The sequence below is a fragment of the Microtus pennsylvanicus genome, chromosome 8 (genome assembly GCF_037038515.1).
Source record: "Microtus pennsylvanicus isolate mMicPen1 chromosome 8, mMicPen1.hap1, whole genome shotgun sequence".
NCBI classification, from domain to species: Eukaryota; Metazoa; Chordata; class Mammalia; order Rodentia; family Cricetidae; genus Microtus; species Microtus pennsylvanicus.
This window is the reverse complement of record NC_134586.1, coordinates 15,623,597-15,645,234: the sequence shown is the minus strand read 5'-3', so window position 1 is coordinate 15,645,234 and position 21,638 is coordinate 15,623,597. Positions and strand designations below refer to the sequence as shown.

Below are 21,638 nucleotides of genomic sequence, written 5' to 3'. Positions count from 1 at the left end.
TCCTGGAATGTTGCCAGGGAACTGCCCAAACTGCTCCTATGTAACTTCGCATGACTAGACATGTTGAGGGAACACATGACAAGCAGAACAGCTAGAATAGTGATGCTACAAGGTTCCACACTGCACATTTAATTATGCTCTAAATCAATGCTTCCCAACCTGTGGGTCGCCACCCCATTGGAAGTCGTCTATATATCCTGCATATCAGATATTTACATCATGATACATAACAAGTAGCAAAATTACAGTTATCAAGTAACAACAAGATAATGTTATGGTTGGGGGTCACCACCAGATTTTGATCCTACTGCATGTACTGGCTTTGTGGGAGCCTAGTCTGTTTGGATGCTCACCTTCCTAGACCTGGATGGAGGGGGGGAGGACCTTGGACTTCCCACAGGGCAGGGAATCCTGACTGCTTTTTGGACTGGAGAAGGGGGAGGGGAAGTGAGGGAAGGGGGAGGGAGATGGGAGGAGGTGGAAATTTTTAATAAATGAATAAAATTAAAAAAATGTTAAGATAATGTCTGTTGTCCATGCTTTTACAACTTAAAAAATGAGGCATGTAAAAGGGGACCAAAAGTCAACTAGAATCTGGGAACAATTCATGAAACAGTGAAACGGTCTTAAAAGACTCTTGCAGCATCTATGAGTGCACACATGTAAAAAGCTGGCTAAAATGGTAGGAGTGGAGCATGTCCTTCCCTCCAGGAGAATTCAATACAGATATTACAAAAGCCCCACTAGATTAACCTCCTGGTGGTGATTACTACATTAGGATCATGTAACACGGTCTTGAAAATTTTAAGTCTGAAACTATTCAAAACTGAGGCAGTCGAGCACAGCATACAAAACAAAAACTATGCTAGGAGTAGGGGGCGAGTTCCATTCTTCTCCTTGAGCAAATAAAAGACTAACTGAACAAAAAACAACTAATATTTCTGAATTTTCAGAGAGGAGACTGGGACAAAAAGAACAAAATTTCTGGTGTAAGGACATTTTTTAGAAACAAGTAATGGCTGATTTTTTTGAGACCTAAAAGCAGCTTCCTTTGGTTCAAAAGCAGAACCCTGAAAACCCAGGAAGCACATATTTCACTACCTAGAAGCTAGTGAAATTTTTGAGGTGGCATGAATGAGATGTCCCCTACTGGACATTTGAATACTTGGTCCACAGTTGGAAGCTGTTGCTGCTCCAGCATCATGTCTGCCTGCTCCTCAAGACAGTGATAGGCTCTAATATTTCTGCAACTGTAAGGCCCCTTCCTCCTATAAGTTGCCTTGCTCATGGTATGTTATTAGCATAATAGAAAAGTAACCCAGACAACATAGAATGATTTACTTTTAAAACTCTAACACAGTAGCTAAAACACAGAGGTGGTAATACAGATCTTTACCAAGTGAGTATCAAAGCCAAGTTATCGGTGTTAGTTCAACAATTAATCTAACACATAAATGACAGATTTGCACATGCTGGTGGTGTGCTCCTGGAGGTTGGAAGCAGAGACACACACAGGGTAAGTGTTCTACCCTTGAGCTACATTCCCAGCCCTTTAAGTTTGCATTATCACACTCTGCAAGTGTAAACTTTTGTATTATAGACCACATTTAAAATAAAATAGTGGGAAGGGGGCAAGCTGAAGAATCCTTTTTATTCCCCATCACAGAGAACTTTCAAAATGAACAGAGATGAAATCTTTAAATAGTTGATAACTATAAGTTGATGTAAGAAGTCAAAACTCGTACATCTGTTAACTACTCAGTCTTCAGCAAACTCGTTCTCAAAAAGCTTCCAAGCAGTGATCCTTTGCCATTACTTTCTCACCTACCCTTTCCAATCCATGTAAAGACAGTAAAAACAAAATATCAATGACCTTTTAAAACTACAGTAGGTTTCCATGTCGAAAAAAAGAAAAACAAAATCTTCAACCCCTACACAGACTCTATTAGTTTAAAAGAATGAATGTATTTGGCAAGCAACAAACAACAGCTTCAAACATTTAATCTACTATTTGTTAATAATGGAACAGACTATATACAGGAGCTGTAAAATTCTCTCCTCTGGGCATGACATGGCCATTGCAGTCATGAATCAGAGCAGCTATGATTACCCACAGGAGATCCTCATTAACATTCCATGGGTGGGAGGGGCTTGCTAGGCTATGGGGGGCTCTCACTAGGCAATTAAGGAAGGAATCATGAGTTAATAAGGCACTCAAGGAAATGGGGTACATGAGTCGTCCCAATTCCACCCCAAGAATACGTTAAGTGGTTGGTAATCATTTTGGCAGAGACTCTTCTTTGGTGGTGTTGCCTATAAGCTACCCATGTTCCCATAGGTGACTCCCCAACCATGTTTCTGTAAGTAGCCCAGGTTAAGCTCACAGGCTCACCAAGTTAGACTTGAAAGAAATCGTTTCCTCAGTCTGTCCCTGGCCTACTATCTGGAGAGAATGACCTCTGGTCACACCTCCCCGAGAGAAGGTGGACAGCTTAGCCTGGAAGATCCTTTCTGAACACCCGAGTTACTAAAGAGCTGAAGCGCCCAACAAACTTCTTTATGTTAACAGTGATTAAATGCAGCAAATAAAAACCTAAAGTGTATGCCATCTGTCCTCCAAATTCCTTTTAGAAATATTCCCAAGGCAAAGTAAATTCTCTTTCTTAACCTAAGAGACAGTTAAGACAGTAAACATCAGAAATATTACACCTAAAAAAAAAAACCTTATCTGTTATTTTGTTCAAGGGGTTTTATTGGCTAAAATACAAACACTAAAGGTCATGTAAATTATCTAAGGTCACTCACTTAAATATAAAGATAAAAGATGACAATAAGGGTCAGTATTGTAAAGTGATTTGAGGTTGTGAGTCTTCACTGCAAAACGCTGATGTAAACTTGAAGGTGATGGAGGAGGGTCATCTGTCTATGTGTTACTTTCATTGGTTAATGAAGAAACTGCCTTGGCTTTTTGATAGGGCAGGATTTAGATAGGTAGAGTAGACAGAACAGAATGCTGGGAGGAAGGAGGCAGTGAGGCAGACGCCATAGCTCTCCTTTCCAAGATGGATGCAGGCTGAATCTTTCCCGGTAAGCCACCACCTCATGGTGCTACACAGATTATTAGAAATGGGTTAAGCAAGATGTGAGAATTAGCCAATAAGAGGCTGAAACTAATGGGCCAGGCAGTGTTTAAATGAATACAGTTTCCGTGTTGTTATTTCGGGTATAAAGCTAGCCATGCAGGAGCAGCGCAGGACGAAAAGCAGGCCTGCTCGCCTCATCACTACATGAAGGCACTCTGTCTTGTAAAAAAGTAAGTTAGGGGCTAGAGAAATGGCTCAACGTTTAAAAGCACTGGCTGTTCTTCTGGAGGTCCTAGGGGCTGGAGACATGGTTCAGCATATAAGAGTGCTTGTTGTTCTTCTAAAGTTCGATTCCCAGCCACCACATGTTGGTTCACAAACATGGCCTTTTCTGGGATGCAGCATTCAGAGCACTCATATGTATTTTAAAAAAGAAAAAAAAAGTATGATAATAAAACCAGCACCCTTTTCCCCTGGGAGTCCAAAGCCCTAGGAATAAAATAATTTAGGTAATTGAAAGTGGCCAGTGGCTCAGAGTCTAGTACATACTAGTCAAGTACTATACCACTGAGCTATGCCCACAATCCAGAAATAAACTACTTTAAAAAGAATAGGAATGAGACAAAAAACATCACTATACTTATTAAATGGTTTTATATTAAACACAAAATACAAAAATCAAGACAGCAGAACGTTTTTTTAAAATGGTCTAACAACAGGCTACTAAAACGCTGTGCACCAAGCTGCATTAGATTATTCTGAAACTGTAGAGGTGAAACTGTCCAAAGTGCTAACTTTGTGAATACAAGGTTTGCTGTGACAGTTCAGGAGAGTGCCATTGAGTACAGACTGAGTGCACAATGAGACAACGGAGTGGTTGACGAAATGTTCTGGCTTCTGTAGGTTATAACACATTAAGTAACATTTCCTCAACTGTTAAATCAACAAATATTCAATAGGAGTTTACAAATCCCTATATATCCCCTAAAGGACATTGCTTGAAGAATCTAATGACAGAGTTTATCAATCCTCCTCCTGTGATCAGATGTCAGGAAGATATGAAGGAAAACGTAAGTTCACAAACATACACACCGTGTGGTGAAGAAGTACAAACAGGCAAAGATGCAGGAATTTAAACACACTAATCTCAAAGATGTCTCAAACTGAAAGAATAATCAATTCTAAGGAGCTCTAAATAATGAAGTTATAAACTGGCAAAAACTCAAAAGGAAGGACTTGCTGACACTTGGCATATAAAATCAATAGCTTTCTCTTTATAAAACATAATTATATTGTTATAATTATTAATCTTAGAAATCAACAACAAAGAAAAGCAGTATAAACAGAACTATGGGTATTCTGACAGAATTTCACATTATGTAGGCTAGAAATGCAAGACAAAGAAATTCCTTTAAAAATAAATCTGAATACTTGGAAAAGAATTTTCCTTATAAGGGTATTGATAAAACAGAGGAAGTTGTCATCAGAGGAAAATGTAGCCCAGCAATTTCAGGTTCAGAATATGAAACAGAACATTCACCAACTGCCAAGTTTTCAACAGAGACAATAATACCTCTTTATTCTAAACTACTTGGTACGGAAGGCTCTAATAATCTCCGCCTGTCTCTCCTAAAACAGTGCCACATATAATCAGATCTGGACTACACAACCTACAGATTCTACTGTATTATCAAAGTAAAGGACCTTACAGTAAGAGATTTATAACAAATCTATGTGTTCAAAAAGACAAGATCGTTTTAGCTGTAACTACCAAGTGCTGTTACTCTGAGTAGAAGCTCAGAACTAGCAGAGGGGACAAATAAAAAGCTCAGTAAAAACTGTGAAGAAATTTTAGTTATATTATTATTATTTTGATAAAAGAATGATGAAAATTTAATTTTTTAATTAAATAAATATACAACAAGAAAGCATCCTCAAGAACACACAACATAACTGAATAGGGTGATGTACTCTCGTAGTCTCCCAAGGGATGGGAGGAGACCAAGGCAGAAAAATGAGTTTGAGGCCAGACTAAAAAAAGGAGTGGGGGATAACAGTACTTTCTTAATTTTATACTATGCAAGGATTGCTTTAAAGCATCAATGACAGGTCTTTGCTATTAGTAAGCAGTATTGCAGGTGCTAGGTACAAATCATGTTTGGGGCAGTGACACCTGACCAAAAACATGAATGTTGTCAAAAATATAATCGTTTTCCTATAACTATAAGGTCTTATAAAAGAGAAATAAAGATTTTTGAAATCTCCCTTACCAGAAAAACTGAAACTTCTCTCTGCTAATACAAGAAGCCATAAAACACTATAGTAAAGACTGGGAGCCTAAGGAACAAAGCATAAACGCTATCGAATGTCTGCCCACAAGATGACGGCAGCATTCCCATGCACTGCAGAAACAGCAGGACAAGCACCAGCTTGCACCTTTAAACACCACCCACAGCTACACAGCCACAGCAGCTGCTGAGCTAAGGGAGACTATCCTCACCTACACACCTTTATATGGAAGAAGTATGGCGCCAGTTTTCTTTAAGTGACATCATTAACAACATTGTGTCCTGCCTCTATCTGTAGACAGCAATTCTAAGTGTCATGACATCATTAACAACACTGTGTCCTGCCTGTATCTGTAGACGCCAATTCTAAGTGTCATGACATCATTAACAACATTGTGTCCTGCTTCTATCTATAGACGCCAATTCTAAGTGTCATGACATCATTAACAACATTGTGTCCTGCTTCTATCTATAGATGCCAATTCTAAGTGACAAGAAAATCTAGCCTACCTTTCTACAGCTCTGGAAGAAAGAATCTAGTCTGAGTTAGAGTTTCCATGCTTTCCTTCATTTCTCTGAATTCTTAGTCAACTCAACACAACCAGCACCTGCCACTTCAACAGAAAGAGAAGTAGCTCCACTGAGGGAGCAAAGGCCTGCGCATTCTGAATACTTCTTTGTCCTCCACTCACAACACAAGAAATTATTGTGCTACAGAATGATTTAACAGATAACTATCTTTTCTTCTCAAGTGTACCAGAAATATTTGGTCTTCAGAAGCAAACAGGGCTACCATAGTCTGATATTCCCTTACAGTCCCAGGAGTGAGCAGCCCCACCCCTCAGTATGACAAAGCTGGGAAGTTTTCTTGAAAGAAAAGGATTAGAGGGATCTTATCATCCATACTATGGTCAGAAAAGCACCCAGAAACTTCTGCTATATAGCAAAAATCTAACACTTAAATTTAAAATTACACACCTTCCTCAATTTTTCAAGTTTAATATTATCTGCCTATTGCCAAGTACAGAGATGGAAATGCTGGGGGCATAGGCTTCCATAATGACAGCTAGTCTCAGGATAGAAAATGGATGCTTTTCCTCCTCAGATTACACAAGATGAAGTGCTGTGCTTTTACAACTCAGTCTGCTATCCATCAACAACTTTACACATTAAAGGGGGGGTTAAGGGGGATTAAGAAGGAAGATGTAGTGACACACTTTAGTCCCAACCCTCTGAGGCTAAGGTACTAGTACTATCACTGCAGCCCAAAACAACAAAGCTTGGGCAACACAGCCAAGATCAAAAAAAAAAAAAACAAAAAGGAAAGGAAGGAAGAAGGCAGCAGAATAAATAGGAGTAGCTGTTGTGTTCTAGATGTGTCTGAAAAGAAAGGGCAAGAGCATCAACATCTAACTTGTGAAAGCACATCAAAATTTCCAGAGCAAAAAGAGGAAGCCTTTCTGTAGTTCCCTGAGAGTAAATTTATCACTGTCGGGGGGGTGGGGGGGATGGATTACACAGACAGACAGACAGACAGACACACATCCCTTCTTGAGGGAAAGGCAAACAACTAGCATCTCTGTGCTAAAAACCAAAGCCTTGTGCATGTTAAGCAAGGGGACAAATAATACCATAGGGACAAAGAAGTAGTGAAGGAAAAGGGACAAACAATTCCATCATCTACACAATAAATTCTATTTAATCAATTATGATGTACTCACTTTATGAATAAATTTTCATTTCTCTATTTGAAGGCCCCTCAACTACTTGTGACTCTGACTAAATTTATGTGTCTAAAATAATATACCTGAAAGTGGGAAAGAGAATACCATATTCTCAGTAAGAATACCTTTCTTTCCATGTCAATCACAATAAACTAAAAAAGACAAAACCAAATAGAAAAATCTTTTAAAAGGTGATAATAAATCAAGCATTTTCCCCCTGTGTAAAATCTCAGGACTTCCTCTAAGATCCATGAACATTTAGCTGTTTTCCTAACATCTTCATGTAGGGAGAGTGATAGACGGCCAAGCAAACAAAGCTAGCAATCTGTCTGAAACACGAATCTATCACCTCTGGCATACTAGCACTCCCCTCCAGCTGCTGAAGATCCAAATACTAATTTGGACTGGGATGGGGGGTGGAGCACTGAAACTCTAGCCAAGGAGAAACATTACAGTTAGGCCATACAAAACTTTCTGTTAATGGAAACCAGCTGTAAGGGGAAAAAATGTAATTTCTAATATTTGTGACTGGTGATGTATTAATGGGTTTCTTCAATTTCAAGTTTCCATTCTGGAAGGAAGGCCCTTTAATTCATTATTCCCTGAGTATCCCTGGCACTCCTCAGAATCCCCTTTCTAAAATAACTGTCCCACAGTCCAAACTCCATATCTGTAAGGTATGTGCAAGGGGCTATCTATAAAATTTTTTTTTTGCCAAAGCCATTCCTTATACAAAAGCCACAAATCCCCAAAAGGACAACCTAATCCACACAATCCACACTCAGTATCAAGGGTGTGCCATTTACAAAACATTCTGATAAAATACTTATTACTAATTATTTTCACCATAATTCTATCTCCCACAAACTTTATTCTATCACTTGGCAAATCTTTTTCCCCCCAGGATTTGGTTAACTATTTCTACTATACAGTCCACAAATCAATTTAAAACTTCTTTTAACGTGTTATGGTTGGCACATGCCTGCAATCCCAGCACTTGGGAAGCTAACACAAGAAATCATGGGTCTGAGACTAGCCTGATCTATGCAGTGAAACCATATCTCAATAAACAAACAAAATTTTTGTTTTTATGTAACAAACTGAATATTCCACTGCCAATTCCAAACAAAAAACAACAAAAAGTTACATACACACACACACACACACACACAATATCTATACAGGTAGATAGGTAGGTAGGTAGACAGATAAGATAGATATTGTTTTCTTGTATGGGTCTTATATAATTTTGGTTTATGGAAACTGGTTCTAGGAAACTCAGGTAGCTGCTTTACCCAAAATAAAGAAAATCATTTACAAAAGCTGTTAAGACCAGAAACACTGGAACACATATTTCCTATATCAACACAACTCAGAGGTGCTGGGATTAGGTGGAACACATCCATTATCCCTAGAACTGTGAACTGAAGAAAACTTCTGGGAATAATATCCTGGAATCCCAGATGATTGTTGAGAGACTATGAATCAAACTCTACTCACCCAGAAACCATTTTAACAATGGTCTCAATTATTTTTTAAAATGACAGAAACAAACAAACCTCAATTTTGTCTGTTTTGGCATCTCCCCAGTATATTGTGCCTTCATCATAATCCAGAGCTAAGCCATTTGGCCAACCAAGAGAAGTGTTAACAAGAACTACTCGGTCAGAACCATCCAGAGCAGCTCGCTCGATTTTCGGGATTTCTCCCCAGTCAGTCCAATACATGTACCTATAGAAGCACATAAAAAATGAGCTGAAAGTATAATACTAAAAGTGAAACCCATTCCATATATTACATTATCATCATTAAATTCAATGTGGAAGGAGGGGAGGAGAGGGGAGGGGAGGGGAGGGGAGGAGAGGGATTACTAATATAAGTGCTCCTTACCCAACCATGGGATCTAGCACAATAGCCCGGGGCTCCTCTAAGTCCTCTGAAATCAGAATCTTCCTCATGGTCCCATTGAGCCTTGTCACCTCTATCCGATCAGTGCCAGTGTCTGTCCAGTACAGGTTTCTTGCAACCCAGTCAACAGCAATACCATCAGGATGGACGATCTGGGCAGTGACCACAAACTGACTACCAGATCCATCTATGAAGGAACGACGGATGGCCCTCACTTCATCATCAGTCCAGTAGATATAGCCTTCTACAGGGTCATAGTCTATGGCGATGGCATGCCGGATGTCTTCCAACTGCAGGACAATGTCAGTAAAATCTGGTGTATCCAAAGAAATGCGCCTCAAGTCTGTCCGTCGGGCTAAGAGCAATAGTTCAGTGGCACCTAAAACAACAAAGTAAAACCAAGCAATCATTTGAATGTCACAGGCAAAGTTTAACCAATCTATATAAAGCACGTAGAAGTCCTCAGGAATTGGAATTAACTGAGTTTATTCTGCTCTCCCTAGAGTAGAACTAAAACGTGATACTGTGAAACAGAAGTCAGTGCAAACTCCTTAATGGCTAACTCTCCAAATCAAGCTGCAATCCACACTTGCTGATTTACTGGATAACCCCTGGATAAAGGTATGCAAAAGTAATCAATCATCATTTCATTTCTCATAGCTAAGCAGTAACGGAGGAAGAAATTTGTAGACTCCAGAGCCTTTTTTCAAGAAGCATGTTTTAGAGGTCCAGAAGGGTTAGGGGTGTGGACTGCTTGCCTTATAACCATAAAGACCCAAGTCTCACCCCCTCAGCCCACAGACAAAAGCCAGCCATGGTGGCAATGCACGAGCACTCCTGAGGAAAGGCAAAGATAGGTAGATCCCTGTGTCTCACAGGGCACTTGCCAAATTCCATGCCAGAGACCTACCTCCAAAGGGAAAAAAGGGGGAGGCACCTGGAAAGTGACACTTGAATTTGTTCTCTGGCCCGTGTACACCTGTACACATGAACAGACATAGGCATGCAAAGGTGTGCTCGTAACATGTGTGCACACAATGATAAAAAAAAAACTAGGACAAAATGTTAAAAACTGAATTCTGAAACAGAAGAATGTTACGGCACGTAAACTGTCTCTCTGTTAAAGAAACACAGAGCAATATGCAACAGCCCTGCGGACAAGGGAAGCTGTGGAGAAGGGAACTTAAGAAGTGCAACAGTGGTTAAGAGTATTTGAGCCAATAAAATCTGGTTCAAGTAGGGAAACAAACTGAGAAGAAACACAGTCACTGTAAACCTAGATTCAGCTAAATATAAAAATTAAGGATAAATATAATATTCCAGAAGGTACTAATCATAAAGTATTCAGTAAGTATCATCAGCTAATATATCATTAAAAATAAAGACAGAGGGGGGCTGGAGAGATGGCTCAGAGGTTAAGAGCACTGGCTGCTCTTCCAGAGGTCCTGAGTTCAATTCCCAGCAACCACATGGTGGCTCACAACCATCTGTACTGAGATCTGGCGCCCTCCTCTGGCGTGCGGGCATACATCAAGGCAGAATGTTGTATACATAATAAATAAATAAATAAATCTTTAAAAAAAAATAAAGACAGAGTTATAAATAAAAAAAAATTTTTTTAAGTTTTTCAAGACAGGGTTTCTCTGTGTAATAGTTCTGGCTGTCCTGAAACCAGCTCTTATAAACCAGGCTGGCCTTGAACTCAGCGATTGGCCTGCCTCTGCTTCCCGAGTGCATGCGCCATCACCACCTGGCAAATTTCTGAAATTCTTACATAGGATCCAATGAAAACATAATTAAAAATAAAAATATTAAGCTTAATATTTTTGTTTGTTTTAATGTTCAAGTAAAACACCAGCAAAATAATCATCTAAGGACTAATAAAAATAATATGTAAACTGTCAACTGAATGAGCAAGGAGAAAAAAAAATCCCAACTAAAATGTGTGTAAAGAAATACTAGCATATAAATTTAAATATGAATTTGGAATCATAGCTGCAAAAGCAAGAAGAGAAGAGACCAATTTCAGCATCAGCTGTCTGAGTGGAGGGCCGACTATGCATGAATGCTAAACCGGAGAGGATGAAACACAAACAGTAACTGCAGGCACAGCGGGAACGATGCTGCACACTCACTGCCCATGCTAACTGACAAAGACAGATCAAACCTTACAAAGAATTCACAGAACTATTAATTTGAGCAAGGTGATCAAAACAATATAGAACTTCAGACTATTAGGTGCTAAATATGCACCTGGAACTCAGAACTGGTTAAACATGTACATGTACACCACTGTGAAGGAGAAGACAAACTTCCACTGCTGAAATAAATCCTCGTTTTCGACGTCAAGGTACATTTTTAAACAGAAAAGCAATGCTACAAAAACCCTTTTGTTTAAGTTGAAACCGAATCACTGTTTACCATGGAAACCATCTGACAAGAGTCAGCCAGCTTCACCTTTGACTATGAGGATAATTTATCAACGCCAACTCATAATAAACATCCACTAAATTGACTCAATTCCATCTCACTGACTCGCTGACCTCCTTGCCAGGAGCTCTCTAACATGCTCTGGAAGAAAGGCGCCAGGCTTTCCGAGGAAGATAAAGAAGCCGCTCCACATATAACAATTTTCTTACCAGATTCTGCTTGTTGCCAGGAGTAAGAATGAAGAATAACATCCTCATTAAGACAAAAAGTGCTGGTGTTCTCCCAAACTAAAAGCCCCTTGCAATGTCCTAAGCCCTTCTCCAACATGTCCTCTATCTATAGAGAATTAATAAGAGTGAGAAGAAAAGGACAAGAGGACTGGCTGAGTTAAAGAAATAAAGTTACTTTAATAGTACAATGAGGAACTTTTTCTCAAGGTACTTCTTTGTCATTAAAGAGCACTCAAAAATATCTTTCAATAGTTTAATAGAAAACTTTACCTATTCCATTTTATTCTTCATCAATAAAAGTTTAATAATTTTCATTCAGTTCTTTTTTATTTACTGGTGTTACCTAAGTATTATGAGATTGTGATTTCAGTGGCTATGAAATTTGCCAAGAGAAACAGTACCTGTTTGTCAATTTGTTTTTTCCAAAAACACAATGTTTCTTAAGTACTAAATAAATAACATAAAAAGATGCCACAAAACATAAACCACCTCTGCTAGCAGCCACCTGAGTGACTAGTCTCCCAAAGCACTGCCAACGCTAGAGTTTACAAAAGAAATACAAAGTTGTTCATACAGAATCCAACTGCTCTCAGGATTTTTTTTCTCACTTGAATAACGATCTTACCATCTTTGCAGGTTTTTCCATTCTCCAGAAGCTTGACCCCAGTTGGACAAGCACACTGATAAAAAGGCTTGATTGGAGACATCAAACACAAGTGGGAACAACCACCATTATCAATTCCACATGGATTTGTAGCTGTCAAATATAAATCACACTGATTAATACCAATGATTAGGGATGACCTCACTCACTCTGGATACACAAAGGTTAACAACCATAACATGAGCAACTGTGATAAACCAAAATGACTACCAAATTTCCTCCAGGTGCTTGACTACCAACCATCTGTAAGGAAAGGAATTAATTAGTAAAAACTTAGTGGTTTTTTTAATCCAAAGAGAAGTAACTAAGAAGAAAAGCAGAAGGTCCTTGCCCTAATGGAACTTATAAACTTATTAGTGAGTTAAAATAATAAACTATGGAAATGGAAAGAAAACAAGGAAGCTAAATATTATATTGCACATTTCAACTAAAAGAGGGTGGACAATCAATGAGGAATTAATCTAAGTGTTTAAAAAGCTGGGAGGAAAATCTTCACAGAATGCAGGAGGCCCAGCAGGCACCCTGAAGGACAGGAGGGGTCATTCTGAACATTTTGGGTGTGGTAAAAAGCCTTCAGAATAAAAACTTAGAAACCAGGCACTGGGAAGCAGTAAGGAGAACACTGTTAAATAGAGGCTAAGATTTCTGTAGACTGGGAGAACATCAAGAATGGGAACATGCTGTGGCAGAGGGTATGAAAGCCAAGAAATACAATTAGAATTTTGGAAAGCTATCCTTTGGAATGAACAAGATGAAAAAGACAAATTCAATAGACTAAAGGAGGGAACGTGGAACACAGAAAGACAGGCACAATGACACACACCCCAAATCCCCCACTGGGAACTGGAGCTCAAGGTCAGTCACAGTGGGACTGGGGGGAGGGCAGTGTAAGATATGTGGGATCCTGTTTCCATTCTTATTTTAATTTTTTAACAGTCTGAGTTGTAGTTTAATGTTCTGAGTAGTTGTCTAGAATGTACAAAACCTAGAGTCAGTCTGTAGCACTGCAAAAAAGAGAGAGAAAGCAAGAATAAGAAAGAGACAGAGACCCCCCCCCCCAAAAAAAGCGAAGCTATGAACACTGTAGAAATGGATATATTCAAATAACATTCATGGAAATATCAATATAGAATAGAGAGCATCCTGAAAGACCTTGAAAGAAAAAGACAGAGAGCAATACAACATAAGACATAAACATAACTAACATTCTCAAGCCAGTAAAACAAAGGATCAACTATGTCATTTAAAACAAGGTTTGGAGACTTTCTGAGGACTAATCATGAGAATACAAAGTTCACAAAGGACTACATAAACATTTTATTTTTACATAGATTAACACATCTATTTTAAAATGCTTTTATGATCTCAGTCATCAAACTCCAATGTAACACATTCAATATTTGATTAAATCCCCCTAACTGGAAAGAATAGTATCAAACAACTCAAAATCCAAGCACTCTTCCTTCTTGGCTATGGAAAACTATTTGAAATATACTCAGACACACAGCAGACATTTATTTACAGACAAGTCCCAAACATTTACCATTCTCTCATAAAATCCAAATCCATGCCTCTCCTACAAGGGGTCACTGTCAGCAGACACAGCCCCATGTCTTTGTAAAGGGTAACCAAAACCAGAAGCAAAGTTAGAAAGAGAAACACATAGAGGAAGAGGAGGAATGCAGATGAATGCTCAAGCAGGTGGTTTATTCAGCACACTTAGGTGCTGGAATTCATTAGCTGAGTTAAGAGAGGCTTCCTATTCAATCAGTATTCTTTTTAGCACACTTACATGAACACATCAGAACAGTAAAAAAATATGAACAAGAAATGCATTTATTTATAAACTTAGCATTCTTAATTTTTTGTTCATTTCTGTTTGCCACTTCTATTATCCCAGCCCCAAATAAAAGACAAGACATTATGTGGTAAAAGGTATCACGCAACAAGGTTTGGACTGGTGTAATAACCTGAATTGTTTGTATGCTCTTCCCTTTCAGTCCTCCACTGCATTTGGATATGCCCCTCCTCCCCGCCAGGGCCTCACTAAAGCCAGACATCAGACTGCTGCAGAGCTCTTCCAACCTGGAATTTCAAAATCCAGATCACTTACCATTTGGCTGCCTCTGTTGGCTGAAAGCATGTATATCCATGGGAGAGAAGATGTTAGAATGGATTTCACGCAGACCCTCGCCAGTATACTTGTTGCAAGCCAAAATAGAATGTGTATTCCAGTCAGTCCAGTACAGTGTGTCCTCAAATAACGTCAAGGCAAAAGGATGTGGAAGGGAACCTTTAACCACTGCCTGCCTATTAACACAAAAAGAAAAACTCAAACTTCTAAAATTTTCTTTTATGACATCATCACTCAGCAATAAAGAGAGTCAACACATACACATACTAAGGAAGACATATCTGTAGGTTAAATCCATTTATGAAAAAAATTCACATATGTTTTCAAGTTGTCAAAAACCCTAACCAAACATTCAGAATGGTCAGTCTTGGCTTGGCAGTAGGCCAACTAAATCACAGGACAGAGAAGCCCAAATTTTAAGGTTGCTGTCCGTCTCCCTTCTCAGCAACTACCTCTAGACTCACATTTTCTATTCTTTCATGTAATTAACATCAGCAGGAAAAAAAAAATAAGAACGAGGAAAACCCCATGGGTTAACAGTTGGCACCAGGAAGTAGATTTAAGACAACAAGAGGTCTGTCCCTCTTAATGTGTAAGAACAAAGAGCTTGAGCCTGCTTTTCAACATTATGATTTTAGTAACTACAACTGAAAACATACAAACAATGCTAAAGTGACAGACAGCACTCAGTCTAGCTCTAGAAAATTATTATCTAAGCTATTTTGTTTGTTTTTATTTTACTATAACTAAACCTCTCAATTCAGACAGCTAACCATTGGCACAATATGTTCATAATACAAAACTAGAGTTTCACAAACAAAACATATTGCATAAAAAGAAAGAGCCAGCCCTCAAGACACAGCACTTTGCAGTGTCAGAGCTGTTCAATTAGTAAGTGCTCTCAACAAAATGAATAAATTATGATTTCAGTCAAACAAACATTTAAGGCAATAAATACTTTGATATTTTCATAAACTGTGTTTTCCAATACTCAGCCTTGGGGAGGGAGGCGAGACAGACATGAATACATAAGCTACTGAAGAGAACAGTTCAACTTTGCATTCATAGGGTGACTTCATGGTCTCTGGCAAGGACAACTGTGGGATTGTGGAAACAGTATCTGAGACACATGAACCAGTCCTGACTTAAAGTATTGCAAATTCAAGACATATTTTATTTTAAAAATTAAAAACTGAGCATAAGAGGAAGGCAACTAATTTATAATTTAGAACATCATACTGACTAGTTGACCTAAATCATCAATTTTCTCCTTTCATTTCCTTATTTTTCTTGTAGACCTGGGAATTGAATTCAGGGCATGCAAACGCAGGCAAGGGCTCTCTCTACCACTGTTACATTTCAACTATACATGCCAGCTCATTAAAAAACTAAATCTCAGGGGACATGGCTCAGAAACAGAGCACTCACTAACACTCATAAGGGCCTGTGTTTACTCTCCACGACTAAAATGTAAGCACCCATACTAATGCATGCCTTTGCTTGGTGAAGTGACACAGGTTTATAACCCAGTATTCCAGGCCCATCCATCAATAAATGCTACAGCTATACAAAGTATTTTTTTCTGTCCAAATTGTAATTCATCAAGAAACTAAAAAGAAGAGATGGCTCACCAGTTAAGAGCACTTACTGCTCTTACAAAGGACCTGGGTTCAGTTTCCAGAACCCCTTGTTGGTTCACAACCATCCTAGTCCTAGGGATCAATCGCCCTCTCTGACTTCCATAGGCACCAAGCACACACAATGCACATACACATTCAGGCAAAACACTCACACATAAATAAATCTTTTATAAAAGAAATAAAAATGGATAAAGAACCGAGAAATTAAATTTTTCTCAATTTTTCATTTTCTAAATTCTTCCGCATTTTCTTCTACATAAGCATTGTGTCACGAAGCAGGCAGCTCATAGCTATAATCCTAACACTTCAGAGGTTGAGGCAGAAATATTACCACAAATCTGTGGCCTATGTAGGCAATCATACAGAATGAGAACCAGCTCAAAAAAAAAAAAAACTTGCTAAGGAAGAAATCACAAGATTGGTTAAATACCGAGCTAAAATAAAACACAAGTACAATGCATACAAATTTATGAGCATCCATCAAAGGAGGTAAATTTATAGACTACAAATGCCTTAATTAGGAGATAGATGGCAAATTAACGTCCTTTCAACCCGCCTCAGCCTGAAGACACTGGAATAGGAAGAGTACACTAAGGCAAAAAGAAGCATGGGAAGATATAACATAGAAAGTTGATTCTTTGAAAGATTAATGAAAATGCAACCTGTAGCTATATTGGCAAAGAAAAAACAAAGGTATAAACTAAAACTGAACATCATATCTGAAAGGAAAACATCATACTTTTTAAAAAAAAATCAAAAAATGTATTACAAGGAGCAACTATAAACAACTTTGTGCCAACAAATTAGTCAACTTACAGGAAATGGAAACATTCTTAGAAAAAAACCAATTACTAATAAAAATTCATGGAGGAAGACAACAGAGATGCATAAACAAACTCAGCCAGTCACAGAATCCCTAAGAAATAGCCAGGCTCATACAGCATCACAGATTAAATCTACCAGACACTTAAGCAAGCAAGCAAACAAACAAATAAATAAGAAAAATAGATGGGCAGACGACAGAAATATTTGGTAACACACTCTTGGAGAAATAAAGGTAAAGAAGACATTTCCCAACTCATTCTTAGAGGCTGGTTCTAAAGTAACAATATCACAAAGATACCAGAAAAAAACAAATATATACTAATATCCTTCATGAATAAGGACATAAAAATCCTCAACAGAACATATAAAAAGAATTATAAATCACTAAGGTGAATTCATCCAAGAAATACAAGCTTGGTTTAACAATTAAAAGAGCCATTTACAATGCTTATTTTTTAAAAAAAAACACAACCATTTCTATAGATATAAAATAAATAGGCAAGATCCATAATCATTCATGATTTCAAATGAAGTCAATAAACTAAGAATAAAAGAAAACTTCCTTCACCTGAAGAAAGCACTTTACAAAAAAAATCTGGCCTAACATTCTGCTAATCTGGCAATAAATGCCTATCCTGGAGGAGCAAAAGATGTCTCTACTCTACATTGTATCAGAGGATGTAGCTAATATGCCAAGCAAAAGAACACCCCACCCAGATGAAATAACTATGTATACAGAATATGTAGTTTTTTTAAAACCAATCTCCCCAAACCTAGTGAATTCAACAAGATTGTAAAATTAAATGATTCATCAACAAAAATATTTTGTACTTCTATATGCTAAGTAATGAAAAATAACTGTTCTAATTTTGCTACTAAAAATAATGACTAGGAATAAATGTATTTGCCTGACACGTATAAGGTTCTTGTTTCAATACTGAGCACCACAAAAATAAAGAAGGGCTGACAAGATGGCTCAATGGGTAAGGGTCCTTCCTAGGCAAGCCTGGCAGCCTGAGTTTGGTCCCACAGCTCACATAAAAATAAAAGGGGAGAACTGATTCCCAAAAGTTGTCCTCTGATCTCCCCACACACATAAATAATAACATTCTTTAAAAATTAATGTATTTCTTTAAAAACAAATAATAGGCTAAAGGGCAAAGGATATGCAGTTCAGGGGTACTGCATTGCCCAGCAGGCATGAGGGCCTAGATTAAAAACCCCAGCCCATAGTGTGTAGTGAGGCCCTGGACTCAATCTCCAACACTATGAGTAAAATACTTATACTATAATACATAAATATATAACACTGAATTCCTTTTCAAGTTATCCATTTAAAATACTATCAGGGATATATTTTATAAAGGAATTCAAGAGCTAACCTACACAAGCAAATCAAAATGGATCATACATCTGATTTAAACGTAAGCATTATAATAATAAAACTCTTGGGAGTTTCTCTCATAGAAGAAAATATTTATGATAGAAGAAAATATTTATCACTTCTTGTCAGACAAAGGTTACTAGGAGCACCAAAAGCAATTTAACAAGAGCAAAGCAATTGGCCAGGTGCTTTAATCCCTGCACTTGGGGGCAGAAACAGGTAGATCTCTTTGAGTTCAAGGCCAGCCTGGTCTACAGAGTGAGTTCCAAAGATACACACAGAAACTCTGTCTTGAAAAACAAAAATAAAACACAAAAAGAAAAGGCACTGATAAATTGCTTATAATAAAAACTTTACTATTTGTTTCAAAACATGCCATCAAGAAAATGGAGACACAAGCTGTAATGACAGAAACATTATTAAATCATATGTCCAATGATGAAATCTTATCTATATTAAGAATTCAGTAACAGAACTAATGAATAAACTATTATTAAAACTGACAGAATGGGGACCATCATGATGGCTCAACAGGTAAGGGCACTTGCTGCCAAGTCCTGATGAGAAGGGCCCGCTTGGTAGTAAGAAGGAATTGACTATTGCTTGGTTTTTGTTTGTATGTTTTTCGAGACAGGATTTCTCCGTGTAACAGCCCTAGCTGTCCTGGAGCTGGTTCTTAGAGACCATGCTGGCCTTGAACTCACAGAGATCCACCTGGGAATAAAGGCGTGTTCCACCACCACCTAGGAATTGACTCTTAAGTTATCCTCTGACGTCTAAATGCCAACCATGGCATGTGCCTCCCCCACATAAATTTTTGATTGACAGAATATTCCAAAATAATATCTAACTGGGTCTCATGAGGAAAATCTAAGCTAAAAACTGGGCCCCAAAAGATTATAGATTGGCCAGAAAGAAAGTTAGTATTAGAAATGAGAGGAAACACACAAAGGAACCAAAACCACAGCAAATTCTGATACCTGAATTCTTTTTCCCCAGTTATTATTTTTCTCCTGATTATAAAAGGAATATGCATTCTTTATAAAGATTTAGAAACATAAAAATATAAAGGTTATTTTTCCAATCCTGTATTATATACGTGTGTGTATATATATATATAACATAAATTTGTAAATATATACCAATACAAGAAGCAATCTCAATTATCGATGATTTTGTTTTCAAAATAGGTTAAGACATAATAGGGTAATAAATAAACCAATAAGATCTGGAAAAAATAATCTGGTGAAACCAGGTAACACTAAATCAGAGACCTCAGCAGGAAAAGTTAAATAAATATGAGAAACTAGCAAGAGCTCAGGAGGCTGCAGACAGAGAATGAGAAGACATGGCTCAGACAAGAAAAATGAACAAAGCACTATGGAAAGTCCATGCAAAAGCCAAGTACAAAGAACATTCCTACATCCTAGTCATCAAGCTTCAGGAGGACCAGTGTAGCAGGTTTCCCAGTCTGCTGTGCCCTAATGGTTTGTTTGCCCAAAGAAAAATTGTTATATTGAAAGATCCTTCCAGCTTTTGTTTATTTGGGAATGTTTCACTTTCTTACTCACTTTTGAAGTTTTGATGGGTATAGGATTCCAAGTTTACTTTTTTTTTTCTTTTGGCCCTTTGAAAACTGGCCAACTGTCTTTTGGTCAACATTGTTTCTTTAAGAATTCTGCCTATTCTCTAATCAAGTTCCCTTGTACATAGCAAGTCACCTCTCTTTTTACTTTTAAAATTATGTATCTTTGGCTTTTCTAAATGTGCTTATAATTTGTCTCATGCTATGTTCCTCTTGCATGAAGTTCAACAGCTTCTCAAACACTGGCACTCCTGTCTTTCTTCAGATCTGATGGTTTCCAGCAATGGTTTCTTCAGAGATTTCTCCTCTTTTCCTCTGGAATCTAGACGTTGAACACACTAGTCCACCCAATGAGCTCCCACACCGCCATTCCCTCTCAGTTTTGTTTTTTCTAGTCCTCCACTTGATGCTGTTCCTTGCCCTATCACCTCAAGTTTCCTGTTTGTTTTGTTTCTGTTTTGTTTTGTTGTTTTTGTTCAAATTTAAAGGCAGCTGCCTTTAAATTCCCTAGTGATTTTTTCACTTCAAGAATTGTTCATTTCAGATACAGAAATTTCTTTCTGCTTTTATTTCAATTTTTTTCAACATCTTCCTGAAAGTCTTTCAGTGTTATTGAGACACTTGGAAAGTCTCTATTAGATGTCCTATCAAGATCTATAAAATTACATTTTTCCTCCTTTTAATTTCTATCAAACTTTCTTACATCACTGATCATTTAAGGTAGATTTTTTTTGTTCTTCAGTTGTTTGTTTTTCCTTTACCTAAAATGATTTTTCTTCCACTTACAAATTTTTCTAAGTTTTAGTAATCTAATTTCAGAACTTTTTTTGTGTCATTTTCCTTTACATGTTATATTGATTTCACATTAACTTTTGGTCATATTTAAACAAAGGTTTGCCCTCTCTTCTGTGTTGAAGTTTTCTGGAATGCTGTGTGTGTGTGTGTGTGTGTGCGTGCGCGCATTCTGTTCCTTATTCTTTCTTCCTTTGCAGTAACTTTAAACGGCACTTCATCTGATTCTTTTCTGATTCTCCTTTATCAAAATATTTTCTCTGAACTTTGAAAAAGAAAGCAATATTTAAGGTAGTTTTAGCTTCACAAAACACATCCCCCTTGTTCCTATGATGTTCAAAGTTTAGCTTCTGAGAGCCACTAGGTGTCCCCTTCTTGAAAACTCTTCTCTCCTCCCTTCATCTCTCCCTGTTCCAGTGTGCCTTTCTGTACAACTGTGAAACAGTTCTCCCAGGCAATTTCTTTCCTTTCAATGTGGTGCCCTAACCTGAGTAAGAACTCTGGTCTTACCATTTTCAAAGAGTTCACTGGGGTTAAATTCCTAACTCCACCTGTCCTTCCCACGGACACACAACACTTGCCAGATATTTCAAGGAGTAGCCATTGTTCCATATTTCCTGTCAATCATTTTTGGGGGTATAGAGGAGTTTGAGCAAGGTCTCTGTTTAGCCCTGATAGTCCTTGTAACTCGGTTCTATAGACCAAGCTGGCCTTGAATTCAGTAATCCACCTGCCAAACGTAGTATGTGCCACATCCTACTGTCCCTCAGAGGATGTTCTTTTGGAGCTTCCCTACTTTCAAATCCTATGATATACCGTGTTACCTCCCTGCTCACCCCTGCATAGAGACAATGATACCATGTTACCTCCCTGCTCATCCCTGCAATACAGTGAAGCCATGTTACCTCTGCTCACCCCTGCATAGAGACAGTGATACCATGTTACCTCCCT

At 38.0% G+C, this 21,638-nt stretch overlaps 1 protein-coding gene across 1 annotated transcript in view; it reads right to left on the bottom strand.

The window, feature by feature from the left end:
- Positions 1 to 21,638, bottom strand: part of Lrp6 (LDL receptor related protein 6) — a 125,139-nt gene that overhangs the window by 53,114 nt on the left and 50,387 nt on the right. Inside the window, exons 4-7 of the mRNA XM_075982513.1 lie at positions 14,441 to 14,637; positions 12,289 to 12,420; positions 8,986 to 9,382; positions 8,655 to 8,826 (exon numbers count right to left, since the gene is read on the bottom strand). Of these exons, the coding sequence (XP_075838628.1) occupies positions 8,655 to 8,826; positions 8,986 to 9,382; positions 12,289 to 12,420; positions 14,441 to 14,637 (898 nt within the window). The remainder of the gene's footprint in view (positions 1 to 8,654; positions 8,827 to 8,985; positions 9,383 to 12,288; positions 12,421 to 14,440; positions 14,638 to 21,638) is intronic.